This window comes from Pollicipes pollicipes, unplaced genomic scaffold (genome assembly GCF_011947565.3).
Source record: "Pollicipes pollicipes isolate AB1234 unplaced genomic scaffold, Ppol_2.1 Scaffold_4002;HRSCAF=4701_pilon_pilon_pilon, whole genome shotgun sequence".
Classification (NCBI taxonomy): domain Eukaryota; kingdom Metazoa; phylum Arthropoda; class Thecostraca; order Pollicipedomorpha; family Pollicipedidae; genus Pollicipes; species Pollicipes pollicipes.
In genome coordinates this window covers 10,920,021-10,933,835 of record NW_023596420.1, presented here as the reverse complement: position 1 = coordinate 10,933,835, position 13,815 = coordinate 10,920,021, and the positions used below count along the sequence as shown (strand labels likewise).

At 51.8% G+C, this 13,815-nt stretch overlaps 1 protein-coding gene and 1 long non-coding RNA gene across 2 annotated transcripts in view; both read left to right on the top strand.

Moving 5' to 3' along the window:
* LOC119093553 (DNA polymerase epsilon catalytic subunit A-like) overlaps positions 1 to 1,752 on the top strand; it is a 4,475-nt gene extending 2,723 nt beyond the window's left edge. Inside the window, exons 2-4 of the mRNA XM_037216515.1 lie at positions 210 to 321; positions 525 to 657; positions 1,645 to 1,752. Of these exons, the coding sequence (XP_037072410.1) occupies positions 210 to 321; positions 525 to 657; positions 1,645 to 1,752 (353 nt within the window). The remainder of the gene's footprint in view (positions 1 to 209; positions 322 to 524; positions 658 to 1,644) is intronic.
* A 3,765-nt stretch (positions 1,753 to 5,517) lies between these two features.
* LOC119093794 (uncharacterized) lies at positions 5,518 to 8,337 on the top strand. Its single transcript, XR_005093680.1, has 3 exons — positions 5,518 to 5,574; positions 7,519 to 7,553; positions 8,320 to 8,337. It is a non-coding gene; the product is annotated as an uncharacterized LOC119093794 (long non-coding RNA).
* The last annotated feature ends 5,478 nt before the right edge of the window (positions 8,338 to 13,815 follow it).

Sequence of the window (13,815 nt, the reverse complement as noted above, 5' to 3'; positions counted from 1 at the left end):
ATCTCTATATTTGTTGTAGGTTTCTGCAGTGTTAGAGTGAATCATGGAATTATGGACCATGACTTACGATGGCGTACGGTGTAAGTCACGCCCCGTACGGTGCCAGGCTGCAACGACGTGGTTTTGAAAGGTGCGTGGATCGGGGGCCTTTCAACCGTGACCCGCGCCGCCTGCTCGGAGTGGGGGGTGACGCGGTGACCTGACCTCAGGTCGTACGCCGGTGCGGCGGCGCGTCTCCAGCCAGCCGCAGGCCAAGTTCCAGGACGCGGTCGACTTCGCCAAGAACCTCATCACGGGCGAGATGGCGCAGAAGCTGTTCATGTGAGTCGGTCAGCTGGCTTGCTAGAATTACAGGCGCCTCGCGGACTAACCGCCAGTGCGAGCGATCGCCTCTGTAGTGTCACGTGGCCGCTGACGTGTCCGAGTAGCCGCCGTCTCTCGCCTCTGTCGTCGCATCGCTCCGAAACACTGCCGAGCGTGTGCTCTGAACCCGCCGCTCACGGTCCGCCGCCCCGGGCCGCCAGGATCACGCAGAAGATGCAGAAGAAGCTGCACACGACGCGCGGCTCGGAGCCGAACGCGCTGTTCCCGCAGCTGACCGGCTCTCACCTGCTCATGCAGAACCCGGCGCTCGAGTTCGTCAAGGCCATCTGCAAGGTACCGGCTCGCCTGCCTGCTCGCCTCCGTTCCACGCTCTGCCCGCCTCCTGTGCCCTACCTGGCGTCCTCCCTCTCGTGCTCTGTCTGGCGTCCTCCCTCCCGCGTTCTGCACGGCTTCCTTCCGCAGTCTGTCCGGCTTCCTCCCGCGCTCTGCTCGGTTTCCTCTTTCTCGTGCTCGGCCAGGCGTCCTCCCTCCCGCGCTCTGTCCGGCTTCCCCACGCTCTGCTTGGCTTCCTCCCCTGCACTCTGTCCAGCTTCCTCCCGCACTCTGTCTAGCTTCCTCCCGCGCTCTGCTCGGTTTCCTCCCTCTCGTGCTCTGCCCGGCTTCCTCCTGCACTCTGCACGGTTTCCGTTATGTCTGCTTGTTCGTCACGCGCAGTTTCTCGGAACTGTGCTGACATGACCGTCTTGAATGTCATTATTCGCCATGTTTCATCCAGGGGGCGGGGAGGCTCGTGTGAAGAGTTCGTCTAAAAGAAGTACGAATAAAAATGTTTCCCGCACCTCCTTTTTCGCTTTCTCGCATATGTCTGGGTTTCATTTTATGTGGGTTCGCGTGTTAAGTGTTTGACACAAACATTTATTTCACATAAAACCTGCCTTACGGGAATGGTGCTCGATGTTACCGTATTTGACCTTGTGGAGCGATGTTTGCATATTCCTGTCATGACCCGGCACTATGAAGCTATCACACATTTGCATGCGTAACTTACACCCCGCATGAAGAACAAGGAGGTTAGCTAAGAGCTAATGGTGAAGCCTGCGACCGCTTTGCATCACGTGCTTGACAGTCGCATGCATCACGAGCTTATCAGTGCCCACGTCACCACTGTCGCCATGCCGCCCAGCAGTGAGCGAATTAATCATGCCATGTGGCTAATGTCGAACGCACACAGTGCGTGCTATATTCTGCAGCCGTCCCTCCTGACATGGCTGACGGAGGAGTGCTGTTACCCACCCTGACCGGGTGTCGGCGCTGCGGCAGGTGCTGTCGCTGGACCAGCACGTGGAGGCGGAGGTGAGCAAGCTGCGCCGCGACCTGCTGAAGCTGATCGGGGTCGGCGAGTTCGCCGCCGAAGCCGAGCTGGGTTGACCCCGTGCGTCTCGCACGTGCTGCCCGAGGTCATCTGCAAGGCCTGCAACCACTGCCGCGACGTCGACCTCTGCCCGGGACCACGGCCACGTGGGCGAGGCGGGCGGCAGGTGAGGCGCCAAGGCCAGGAGGCCGGGGCAGGGGGCGGGGTGCCCGGAGCGCGGAATGGGCTTTGGCTGGCCAGCAGCAGGAAGGGGCGGGGTGGCCAGGAGCGCGGGAATGGGCTTGGCTGGCCCGCAGCAGGAAGAGGGCGGGGTGGTCAGGAGCGCGGAAGGGCTTGGCTGGCCAGCAGCAGGCAAGGGGCGGGGTGGTCAGGAGCGGGGGTCGTGGGACGCGTGGCACAGACGCGTAAACGGCACAGATTGTGGACGGGATAGAGTGCCAGGCCTGGGGCACCGTGCCCATTGTTCACTGACTGGATGGAGGGCTTTTTTGGCCACACCACATTTTTTTTGGGTATGTTGGTGCAGCTTTTTTCAAGGTCAGCCGTACTTTTTCTTGCTTTGAACCCCGGCTTTGTTCTCGGCCTTGCTTAAGACAGTCGCAATATGGCATACTCCTGCGTCAAAAGGGTGCAAACGGGTGGGCAGGGCGGACGGCACAACACGTTTCCAAAGACGGGGTTCCAAAGAACATGACGGGGCACACATATTTCCTGAATGCCATCTCCTGGCGTCGGATATTGTGCGCTGCCTGTTGGTGGTCATCTACTACTAACAACAGCAACCTGCTGAGCAATGACACCGCCGGGGTACCGATGCCGCGTCTGCCACAAGAGGCCGTGGCCGTCGGCTTCCCTCACGTGGCGTCCCTCCCGCCCGCTAGGCCGTGCTGGAAGTGTCCGCTGTGCGACACACCGTACGACCAGGACGAGGTCGAGCACGCGCTGCTCTCTGTCATGCAGCGCAAGCTCGTGTCGTTCGTCCTCCAGGATCTGCAGTGTGTCAAGTGCAAACAGGTCTGTCTCCGATCCCGTTCGTTATGGCATATGTACATGGTTTCCAATGTCGCAGCAGCTATGCTATGCGTTACGTGCGTTGGTGTCATGCATGGCTCGAAGCCCCTGGGTCATACATTTAATGGCATTGTTCTTTTCTGTATTCTGCTCGGCACTGGTTTTTTTTCAGTCCCCTCATGTCCACCGAAACCGAGACTCGGTTCCTGATGTTCGATTGGTCTCCTGGGGCCCGTCTGGCTGTGTCTCATTGGTCATCTGCCCAACCTGGGCGTAATGCGGGGTGCTGATTGGTCGCCACCCCAACCGGGCCTGGTTTCACAATGCTTCATTGGTCATCACCCCAACCAGCCCCTTTGATCGACGCTGATTGGTCGTGATTCGGTGGCTCGGTCGGCAGGTAAAGCAACTGAACATGTCGGCCATCTGCGAGTGCGCCGGCGAGTACCGCGGCCTCGACAGCCGTTCGGACCTGCTCAGTCGTCTGCGCGTGTTCCGCAACATCGCCACCGCCTTCAGCATGCCCATCCTCGGCGACCATGTCGCCTGGCTTCTACGGCAGAGTGGCGCTTGGCTAGCGGTCACCTAGAGAACTACTGGTGCGACCGGCAGACTGCGCCTCTGTGCGGCGTTTTGGAAATGAAATGAGGCGTCCCTGAGTTGAGATGCTGCTGGAATGTGTTGCCTGTATTAATGTGATCGTGATCAATTTATATGGATCATATAACATCGCTTTATGTGATACGGTTTTCCGTTTACTCCCGCGATGAGTGCTGGTCATCGCTCATTGTATAAAAACCCCATGCAAGGTCCTTGTGTTCTTTCGAAAGGCTTCGGCTGGCGGTAGGAAGCCTGTTCTGTGTATGGTTCGTGGCCAGGAGGGCGTGACCTCCGGCTCGGCTTGAAAAGGCACAGCAGCCAGCGGGCGGGGTTGGGCGATGCCCCCATATGCAGGGGTATGGACACCCCTCAGGGAACACCGTGACGTAATCGAAAGCTTTTATTTTTCGTCCGTCTTATTTCTCGTATAAAACCAGCCGGTCATGATTTGTTACTGTTGCCAGTTTTTTTCGAGAATTCCGCGTCTCCTGGCGGCAATAGTATTGCGGCCGACCCTCGTGTGCCTTATGCCTGCTGACGGTGTGCCGTGTGTGCACGTGTGTGCAACTATACGAACACCGCTACGGCCTAATTGTTGGCGCGCCCTCGAACCACCGAAATGTTCAATACGGACGCTCGAAATGACTGAAAAAGGCTGATGAAGGTTAATCATGTTTTGATCTAAAACCAACGACCTGAGAGAGAATGTTCTCTGCATACAAATACTATATACATATATATATATATATATATATATATAATATATATATATATATAGTACGTATCCCAGCCTTTGCAAAGCTCACACGCGGCTCGATGTAAGCGCCACGGCAGACATTCGTTTTGAAGGAGCAGCCACGGCCGGCGGCTGTCAGACGTCACTGACCTGTGGTTTGGCGAGAGCAGCCACGGCCGGCGGCTGTCAGACGTCACTGGCCTGTGGTTTGGCGAGAGCAGCCACGGCCGGTGGCTGTCAGACGTCACTGGCCTGTGGTTTGGCGAGAGCAGCCACGGCCGGCGGCTGTCAGACGTCACTGGCCTGTGGTTTGGCGAGAGCAGCCACGGCCGGCGGCTGTCGGACGTCACTGGCCTGTGGTTTGGCGAGAGCAGCCACGGCCGGCGGCTGTCGGACGTCCCTGGCCTGTGGGTTTGGCGAGAGCAGCAGCCACGGCCGGCGGCTGTCGGACGTCACTGGCCTGTGGTTTGGCGAGAGCAGCCACGGCCGGCGGCTGTCAGACGTCACTGGCCTGTGGTTTGGCGAGCGCTGGGGTCGGGACAACGCACGTTAACGCGTCGAGTCCACAAAAGTGAGACGCGAACGATACTGCGAGCCACGCGGGCCTGGCTCTTACCGCATGTGTATTCATGTGTAAACCGCATCAGTGTCACAGCCCAATAGCGGTGCTTACGTCCCTGGTAGATCCGTTTGGACGCTCGTGTGGCAGCACGCTCAAACTAGGGTAACTTGCAGAACTGTGTGTGCGCTCCTGCGTACCATTTATTGTTTTATGCATGAATTGTGGGATCCAAGCGGCAGGCGGGCCTTTAATCCTTCCCACGGCGGTGGAAATCAGCTACATCTTTGTCAGTGTTGCTTGCTAGCTGATGATAATGCAATTGACAAATAATCTGGAGCGTTTTCCTCCCAGATGCGGTGCGGCACTCCTGCCCCCGTCTGCACGGTAGTCGTCAACGGTGTTTTAAGTGGAGAGGGCACATGTGCAATGGAGAGGGCGCAGCTCAATTTGTTTACACAGGAACGTTTTAGCGTGCTGCGTGGGCACAATATGGCATGTTATAAATCGGGCTATGTTGACGTCTCCACCCGATTTTCAGCGTTTATTGGCACGCAAACTAATGCAAATAATATTAGTTATGGGTGGTTACATGGCTCAGAGCCAGCCTGCCCGCAAATGCCACAGCTGCCCGAGGCCACAGCGGGGTGTTCTGCAAAGCGAGTTTGGGGCTGAACAGTGAGACTTGGTAACAATGCACACGAAATAGCCAGCAAATGTGGTTTTCAGATCCAGCCGACTTTTTACAGTAAAGGACTCCTCCCGCGCCACTGCGCCAGCGAAAATTGGCGGGGAGCTTCATCCGCGTGTGAATCAGGTGTAGGGGTCCGTTGGCACCTTGTCAATTTAGCTGCCGCTTTCTTTGCTTGAAACGTTGTCCCGCCAAAAATATTTGTAATGGTATTTCTCCCATCTGTTACACGCTGGGTCCCAATCGTCGCGTAAACGGTTCTGTGGTGGGCGTGGAGTCTGGTAAGTGGTGGTTGGTGGGTCTTGTCGGACTGCATTGCATTGCTTAAAATTGTGATAGCTGTTACTGCTCTTCAAAACTTCCAGAGATTGTTTGTTACACGGCGGGTCAGTGGAGAATCGATCTTCGTAGGGTAGGAATCGAAATTGCTTAGCAGGGTTTTGGTACAGGGTCATAAACACCATAGGCCATGTTAGGTTCACTAGGTAATTTTCACCATAGATGGCTCCGGACGTCATTAGAAATTTCATAGGCGCTCACTGAGATTGCCTTGCCCAATGGAAAACTGGTGTCACCGTTTAAGAGCACTGGAAAGCTGGTGAGAAATTTTGGCCTGGATCAGATGGGTTTTCTTATGTTTGAAGTTAAAGGCTATTAAAATGTTCACATGTGATGTTTACCTAATTTGTTTCCAGTGAATGATTATTTGTTATCTGTGTACATTTACCATTAGCAAATAGAGCAAAATCTGACAGCTCATTATTGCTGAGGATGAGTGATGTTCCCAGTCCTGTGTGAAGGCTGATCTATATATATGTATGTAGGATGAATGTCAAATTATTGATAGGATGCTGTGCATATATGCAAAAGGAGCATGGATTGGTGTTTCACAGCTTCAGGCAGGTTTGCTGGTATTAGGATGGTGACTGGTTTATGTGACATTGGCGCTTGCCAGAAAAGATGGCTTGTTTTAGTGTGATATGCGGCTTTATGAATGGAGCTAAATTATAGATATGTGCATTTGTACTTATTGTGGGAAATATTTGTATACATTTCCAAGCAGTGTCTGCAGTGTTGTGTTTTGTGTATATCAACAATGTGTCCCAATTCTAAAATGCTGATCTTAGTAATGATGTGTAATCAATTTATTCAATTAAGATCAGAATATTCAGTGTCACTTGGACATAAACAAATGTTTATCCACCCACACAGGCCCTTGTCATCCTTCGAGCAGTCAAAGGTCCCTTTCTTCCACTGACAACTTTGACTCCTGTCCAGTCAGACAACTTATGGCATAGAAAATTATTTGTCAGCATTTTATTAGCTTATTGCATGCTGAAAACTCCATTCTTTTAAACTGCCTGGCATCATTCAAGGTCACTTAGTCAGCACAGTTAATTCCCAAGGGATTTTGCAGATGATTTGGTTATGAAACATGATTCCAAAAATGTTGTGAATAGCTTATTGTGTTTTGCCCAATATGGACCACCTGTAATGACACTCAGCATATGGCTCCAGAAGATGTTTGAAACTATACATTGGATATGCTTAAGCTAACTTTGGTGAAATCCTGTATGAAAGTTGAGGTCATTAATGGGTAGTCATGTCAACACATTTCAATCATTTCATATTTCAATGGATGACAGCTTATTTCCTATTTCACATGTATGGATGTGCTGGAGTCCATTGTAATTAGTTCACAACAGTCCTGAAATTGCTGAAAAGGAAATATCTTTCCCACCAGATGAGTCATTGGGGTGTATTCAGAGATTGCAAATGTTACAGTTTGGAGAGGTGTCATGTGTGGTCATGGAATCTAGCAGAGTGGGGCAAAAATGCAAAACTATGCAAGTATAATGCTGCAAATTACTTATGGGCCCTGCACATTAGTGGTGTGTGCCACTACAACTCTTCTTTGGTTGGGATACAGGTTACCATAGACAACTGTATGAGAAGCACTGCTAGAATGCCCTAATTTATTGATTTCAGATTAGTATTACTGTGAGAATGTGTGTATCAATATTTGTTAAAAAATATGGACATAATGTGCTAGTTTTTCTCTGGAATACCATGAAATGTTCCATGTTGTTGCTGTATACCAAGAGCATGAAGACCATATATTGCACAGGCATGAATGTTGCCTTCACCCACTTGACCACCTTTGTGAGATCTGCTCCATTTTTGTTTGTCTGCTGGGTTGTCATTGAAGGTCCTCGTTATTTCAGATCTGAATCAGATATGTCTGCCCGAGGAAAAGGAGGTGAGATAAAGAATCTGTCTTCTCTTAGACATTGTTTGCCATGCATAGTCTGTATGTGGGGTTTGATGTCATATTTTGGGGGGTTGTCTGTATATTGAATTATTCATGTAGAGGGATGATGTAATATAATCAAAGGTAGCAAGGGAGGGGCTCTTAACAGCATAACATTATGCTCAGATGTGGTTGCAAATCATGCTCAAGTCAGTCAAAAATGTTCTGTGGCCTTAAATCTGGATGCCATCGGTTTCTTTTAACAAAAAGCGGCGTGGTCCATTTTATTTTGTACCCTGAGCTCAACTATGGACCCAAAAAATCACATTTCATTGTGTTTTTTTTTTACATTTCCAGTCACCCCAAATTTGGGGAGCAATGCAGCTGACAGGGTGCTGAGGGAGGGAGGCTTTCTACTGAGTGCAATCACATGGGGTTGAGAGAGGTCAAAAAGTGGAGCAGGATTTATGGATGGCTTTTAAAACTGGGAGTTTGTGCGATGAGCATTGATTAGGACATCTGGCTGGCCTTGAATTCTTGTTTGTATGTCTATTTGCTCCCATGCTTGGAGTGATTCAGTGCAGTGAGTCATGCCGCAGCAAACCAAAATGGAGTGATTGTTTTTGTTCCTGTATGGTAGCATCATCCATGGTGGCTAGTTCTTTGGTAGGTATGAAATCATGCATTTGCTAATGCTGTCCAGGTTAGTGTGCGTAACAACACCGAAGCACACCGTACAGTCAAACTGACGACTGGCACTGCCTGTGCATTCCAGGCAAGTCCAAGGACAAGCCAGAAGTCGCGCTCCAGTCGCGCTGGCCTGCAGTTTCCTGTTGGATCGCATGCCATCGGCTGCTGCGCAAGGGCAACTATGCCGAGCGCGTGGGCGCCGGTGCCCCCCGTGTACCTGGCTGCTGTGATGGAGTACCTGGCCGCCGAGGTCCTGGAACTGGCGGGAAATGCCGGCCCGGGACAACAAGAAGGCCAGGTGAGTCGACGTTCAATCAACAGCAATGGTTACTTGTAGTCAGGACGTGGTCTTAACGAAATTCGCATGGACCATCGTGTTCACTCAACCTTGCCATATAAGTCCGGTGTCTTGGAAACATTTTTGGTCAACCCCAGGGGAAAATAAATCAGTTGCGTTCGTTTTGTCCTATACTGTTTGAATGATAATCGACATGCTGGTCGATGTTGGGTCTTTGGATCTGCCGCCTCACCTCGATTAGGTCATGCAACGCTGAAAGGAGGGGGATTCAAAGAACATGCCCTCGCTTAAGTCACTATTGATGTACTCTAGTTGGTGAAATGTTTCAATGGTCATTTTTCCCAGGATCATTCCTCGTCACTTGCAAACTGGCAATTCGTAATGACGAGGAGCTCAACAAGCTGCTGTCGGGCAGTCACGATAGCGTGAGGGTGGCGTTCTCCCCAACATCCAGGCTGCTGTCCTGCTCCCCAAGAAAAGTGATACAAGCACGAAGGGCAGCAGCAAGGGCCAGAGTCAGACTACTAAGTGACGACATTGCGCCGGTGATTATCGGCATTGGGGTATTCTGTGTTTTCGTTCATAAATAAATGATGTTCTTACTTTGTCGTGTAGTCGCGAGGCGTACGAGTTAGCTTTCGCTCTGACCGGAACCCGCACGGAGCCTAATTTGCCCTATAGGATATTGTGCCACAAAAGGCTATTCTTGCCAACTAGCGTGGAGCTTTGGCAACGCCAGTCGGCGGGCATTCCCAGCTATGCGAGACGCGTGAAATAATTCAGACACGGTTCTCGTTCACCCGGCTCGTTCTTTCTCCACGGATTTCTTCAGTCATCCCCCCATTACCCGTACTCGGCTGCGCAAACATGTAAATGGAGACTGCAGGCAGTTGGGCGATGGTCACATGTACTTGAGTATTGCGCGTGCGCACGATGTCGGACATCACCGATGTGGAGGTCGGTGACGTCTCGATATGTCATCTGGAGCTACCGCGTCATAGCTAACGTCGCACGCTAGAGGCGGTTACCTGACCGAAGGGCCGGTGTATGTGAACAGCGGACACCAGCGAATGGACTTGCGGTATAGACATCTTGCATTTGGGTTTGGCCATTTCCAGAAGAATATGCTATTTTCTTATTTTGTGCTGCCTGCATTGCTAGGATTCCTTATTGAGCAGGTACCTAGCCATGCGTGGGTCCGTCAGGATGGGAGGGGGGCGGGCATGAGCGACTCCAACCAAGTGCAATCATGCGCTTCTGCCGCTGTGCGATTCTGCGCCCCTGTGAGATTGGATGGCCACCGTCCAGATCCGCAAAATCTATGATAAGCATTATGACATCGCATGGAAAGAATCGGGGGATGAATCACGTTTGCCTCCAGGATCCATCGGGGGACTCGCCACCGGAAGCAATCCTGCCCACCCAAGTCTAACCGGACGTCACGTTCGAGACTACACATTTCGCATCGGCCCGCCAGCTGGATTCGTCGCACGGACGCTGCATTACCCAGGCCATTATCATCACAATGCCTCCACACGTGTTTGCGCGAGATGAAGGCTGAGTCTTTCGATTCAGGTTGAGAACACGGGGGGTACACTGTCATGGTCTTTTAAAACCTCCCTTTCGGTAAAGGTGAAGCTTTCTGTGCTTTTTGTGCACTTTCAGTCTATTTTCATCAACTTAAGTGTTTTAGTGCTATTGGACTTGTACTTTTCCATTAAGACTTAGCAGCAAATTAAGGAACCGCTATAGCAGAGTGCAACACTTTTAGGCAGTTTTTGCCGACAATTCCATCGGTTACCATGGGCGACGGCTCGACGCTGGCAAGCAGATGCGAGGCCGTATGATAGAGCCAAGGCTCACTACAGCAGACGCAGAGACGGTTGAGAATCGAATGGATGGTAGTGGTTGTAAATGGTATTAAGTTTGGAAACTATCGTAGGGAATGATTTTTCGAATTGTCAAGTATTTCGTCGCGGCAAAGGCTGGCATGTATTATACAGTGTGTAGCACGTATGGTGCGATCTTTGTATCTGAAAGATGCGGTAGCGGTGGAACGTTTATGGGAGGGGGGTGACCGTGATTGGTACCTCGTTGCTCTTCATGCACCGCCATACACTTAGCGTTCAATGTTGCCCGAAGTTGGAGGGAGGACCTGTCCCTCTAATCCACCGCCCGCGAGAAGGACCACTGGTGTCCTGGCTCCCGGTTTGGCGTTTACAGTTCGGAAAGAGCGGACAACTCGAAAAAAACTTGAAAACTACGGCACTTTTGCGCCGTTCAGGGAACGTTAAGTCGATAAGGGCCTATATCACGGTTTGGCACCAGCAGTACCGTACAGTGGGCTCCGTGTCGGCATAAGTCTAAGGGCTCACTTTCAGAGCAGCGACCAAGCTGGGGCTAGTGATTTATGCTGGTCGGGGCCCCTGCATCTATCAGGGGCCCACAGTGCCTACCAGAGGGTCCTGTGTTGGCAAAGGGTCTCGAGCCGACCAAGAGCAATGTTCAATGAGTCCCGAAGACGGACCCGGGGCTTTCCGAGACCGACGATCAAGTACCTGGTTGGAGGCCATAAGGGCCCGAATAGCTTGCTGTGTGTTACACAAAAGATCACGGCCCGTGCGGCCAAGGGCGGATCCAGAGGCACTGGACCATGGTCCCCTTGGGCCTCGAAGGGGCCCATTGACTCTAAAAGGGCCCCATAGCTGTCCGAACAGGTGTAGATTTTTACACACCGCAACAAACTTAGCGATTTCTGGATTTCCAAGCGGCCAAGAACAGTTGCAGGCGAAAGTGAAGGACCCATGAGGAGTAAAAAAAGACTTCAGTGATTGAAAAAGTTTTAAATTGAGAATTCTAAGCCTTATTGCGCTGTCTAAGGGTCCTATGCTGCTTCTGGGGACCTATACGCCTACTTGCAAGGTCGTTCCAATCGTAATGGAGCTTTCCACGTTGCCCTTGATTTCTTTGCATTTGCTCGGAGAGCCCTGCACTGTTGCTAGGCCTCCCTGCTAGCGTGCCAGAACACTTTTCGACCAAGGGCCCTTCAACGGGCTTTTTTCCATTCGCCAGAAGGACTGAGTTATAGCCGAGGCCCCATATCTTAACCTGCCAGGGTATTCTTGGCTGCTCAGGGGCCCTTTACGTGTGTCTCGGTTAACCTACCGACACACTTCCGATACGCCCAGTGGCCCAGTTTATTGGTCTAGGGCGCTTCCAGTTCTCTATCATTTGCTTGGGCCCTACGGTCTTGTCGGAGACCCATCTGATAGCCTGCTTGGGCACAGTCGGTCGTTCGGGGACCCTCCGCACTGGGTCTTGGGTACTTCTTTTCTGAATGGGAGGGGGGCTGCGCTCTTGTGAGGTGCCTATCTGATAACCTGCTCGGGCACATTTGAACATTCGGAGCCCTCTTCATTGGGTCTTGGGCACGTCGTATTTCAATGGGGCCCCACGCACACGTCGGCGGCCCCCTCCCCCTTCCCCCTCTGTTCGCCTCCTCGGCCACACTGGACTGTTCGTGGACCCTGTAGATTGGGTCTTGGTGTTTGAATTTTGGGCCCTGCATTCCTGTCGGGGCCATTTGATAATCCGCTCGGGTACACTCCACCTTTCGGGAGCCCTTCGCACTGGGTTCTGGGCACTTCTGATTTGAGTGGAGGCCTTTACGCTCTTGTCGGCCCCCTTCTGATAAGCTGTTCGAGCACATTCCGTCATTCGAGGGCTATTTACATAGGGTCTTGAGTGCTTCCTTTTTGAATGGACGGTTCTTCGCTCTTGTTGAGAGCCTTGCCTGGTAATCTGCTCGGACACACTCGGAACATTCGGGGGCTCCCTTCATTGGGTCTTGGGTGCTTTTTATTTAAATGGAGAGCCCTGCGCTCTTGACGGAAACCATATATGTTAACCCGCTCTGGCACACTCGATCAATCCGAGGCCCATTGGGTCTTGGGTACTTCCTGTTTTGAATAGAGAGCCCTACGTTCTTGTTGGGAGCCCCATCTGTTAACTTGCTCGGGCACCCGATCACTCGGGAGGCCTCTACATTGGGTCTTGGCCCTCTACAGCGGGAATTGTTTATTTGTTTATTTCATAGGCGTAGGAACGTTTCAAAGGGGGGGGAGGCAAGTTCAGGGCGTACTTCAAGAACTTTTTCTGGAAAAAGCCCGATGACTGGGGGGGGGGGGGGGGTAGGGAGATGGAGGTTATCGCTATTTATTCGAATGTAATGACTGATATTCTAGATCTGCATCTAGAGCTGTTTCTTTCTGGTGCACACTCTTGCCTATCCGACCTCTATGTCATTCGGTAAATGACACTAGCTTCCCAAGGTTATTCTCCATTTCAGCATTGTCTTTCCTGGGACGCGAATTCCACGAGGGGCTAGGCATTGTGGGTCATTGAGGAGGCATCTGTCTACACAGGGTCGATGCCAAAATATGGCCTAAGCAAAGGCTGGCGGAATTTTGAAAGTGAATCGATGACTCACGGCACAACAGATTTTGCATTCGCCTTCATTTCGCTGGCTGCTTTTCAAGAGATAAGACTTGTCGCAGCATTTTAGGCGGAAACGAATTCGGAAGATTGAAGCTGCCAAAAACCATGTGACGAAAGCCATAGAACTGGAGATTCTCCTTCGAGAACCAAGCCACAGAATAGAGGTTCTTCTGTCACATGTTCTTTGTCTGAGCCCGGCTCCCGTCCGACGCCGGTGGCCACTGTCCTGGCCCGGCTGTCTCCGAATGTCTTGCCGCGGAATGATGGTATGGCTGCTTTGTTGTACATTTCTGGATCAGCATTGCTACTAATTGGGATGTAAAACATGTGCTGGACACCTGCAACAGTATCTTTTTATCACATTTTCTTCCCTTACACCACACCAACCCAGAAAATTGGCTCCGGGAGGCTGCTTACCTTAGGTATGAATTGGCCCAACGGACATTTAATTGCCCGCCACCCAACGTAGATGACTTGATCTGCTTTTGCGTGTAGGCAGGGGGTAGCCCGAGTCTTGCTAAGAGAAACGCAGGGTTGACAAAAGCCCCTCTTATGGTGATCCCCCCCTCCCAAAAAATCCCCTGATATGGTTTACTTGTTACCACGGGATACGGCTTTCTTAGTTTCAATGCCATTTTTGCGTTGTAACCAGAACAGAACCCGGAACCACTTTGGTGACAGTGCCGAGCGAGCTCTGTTTATCACATCGGCGGCTCGGGCCCCGCGCCCACACACTGTTGCTAACACCAAACTTACATACCACTACGCTCGGCTCACTCACCGCTC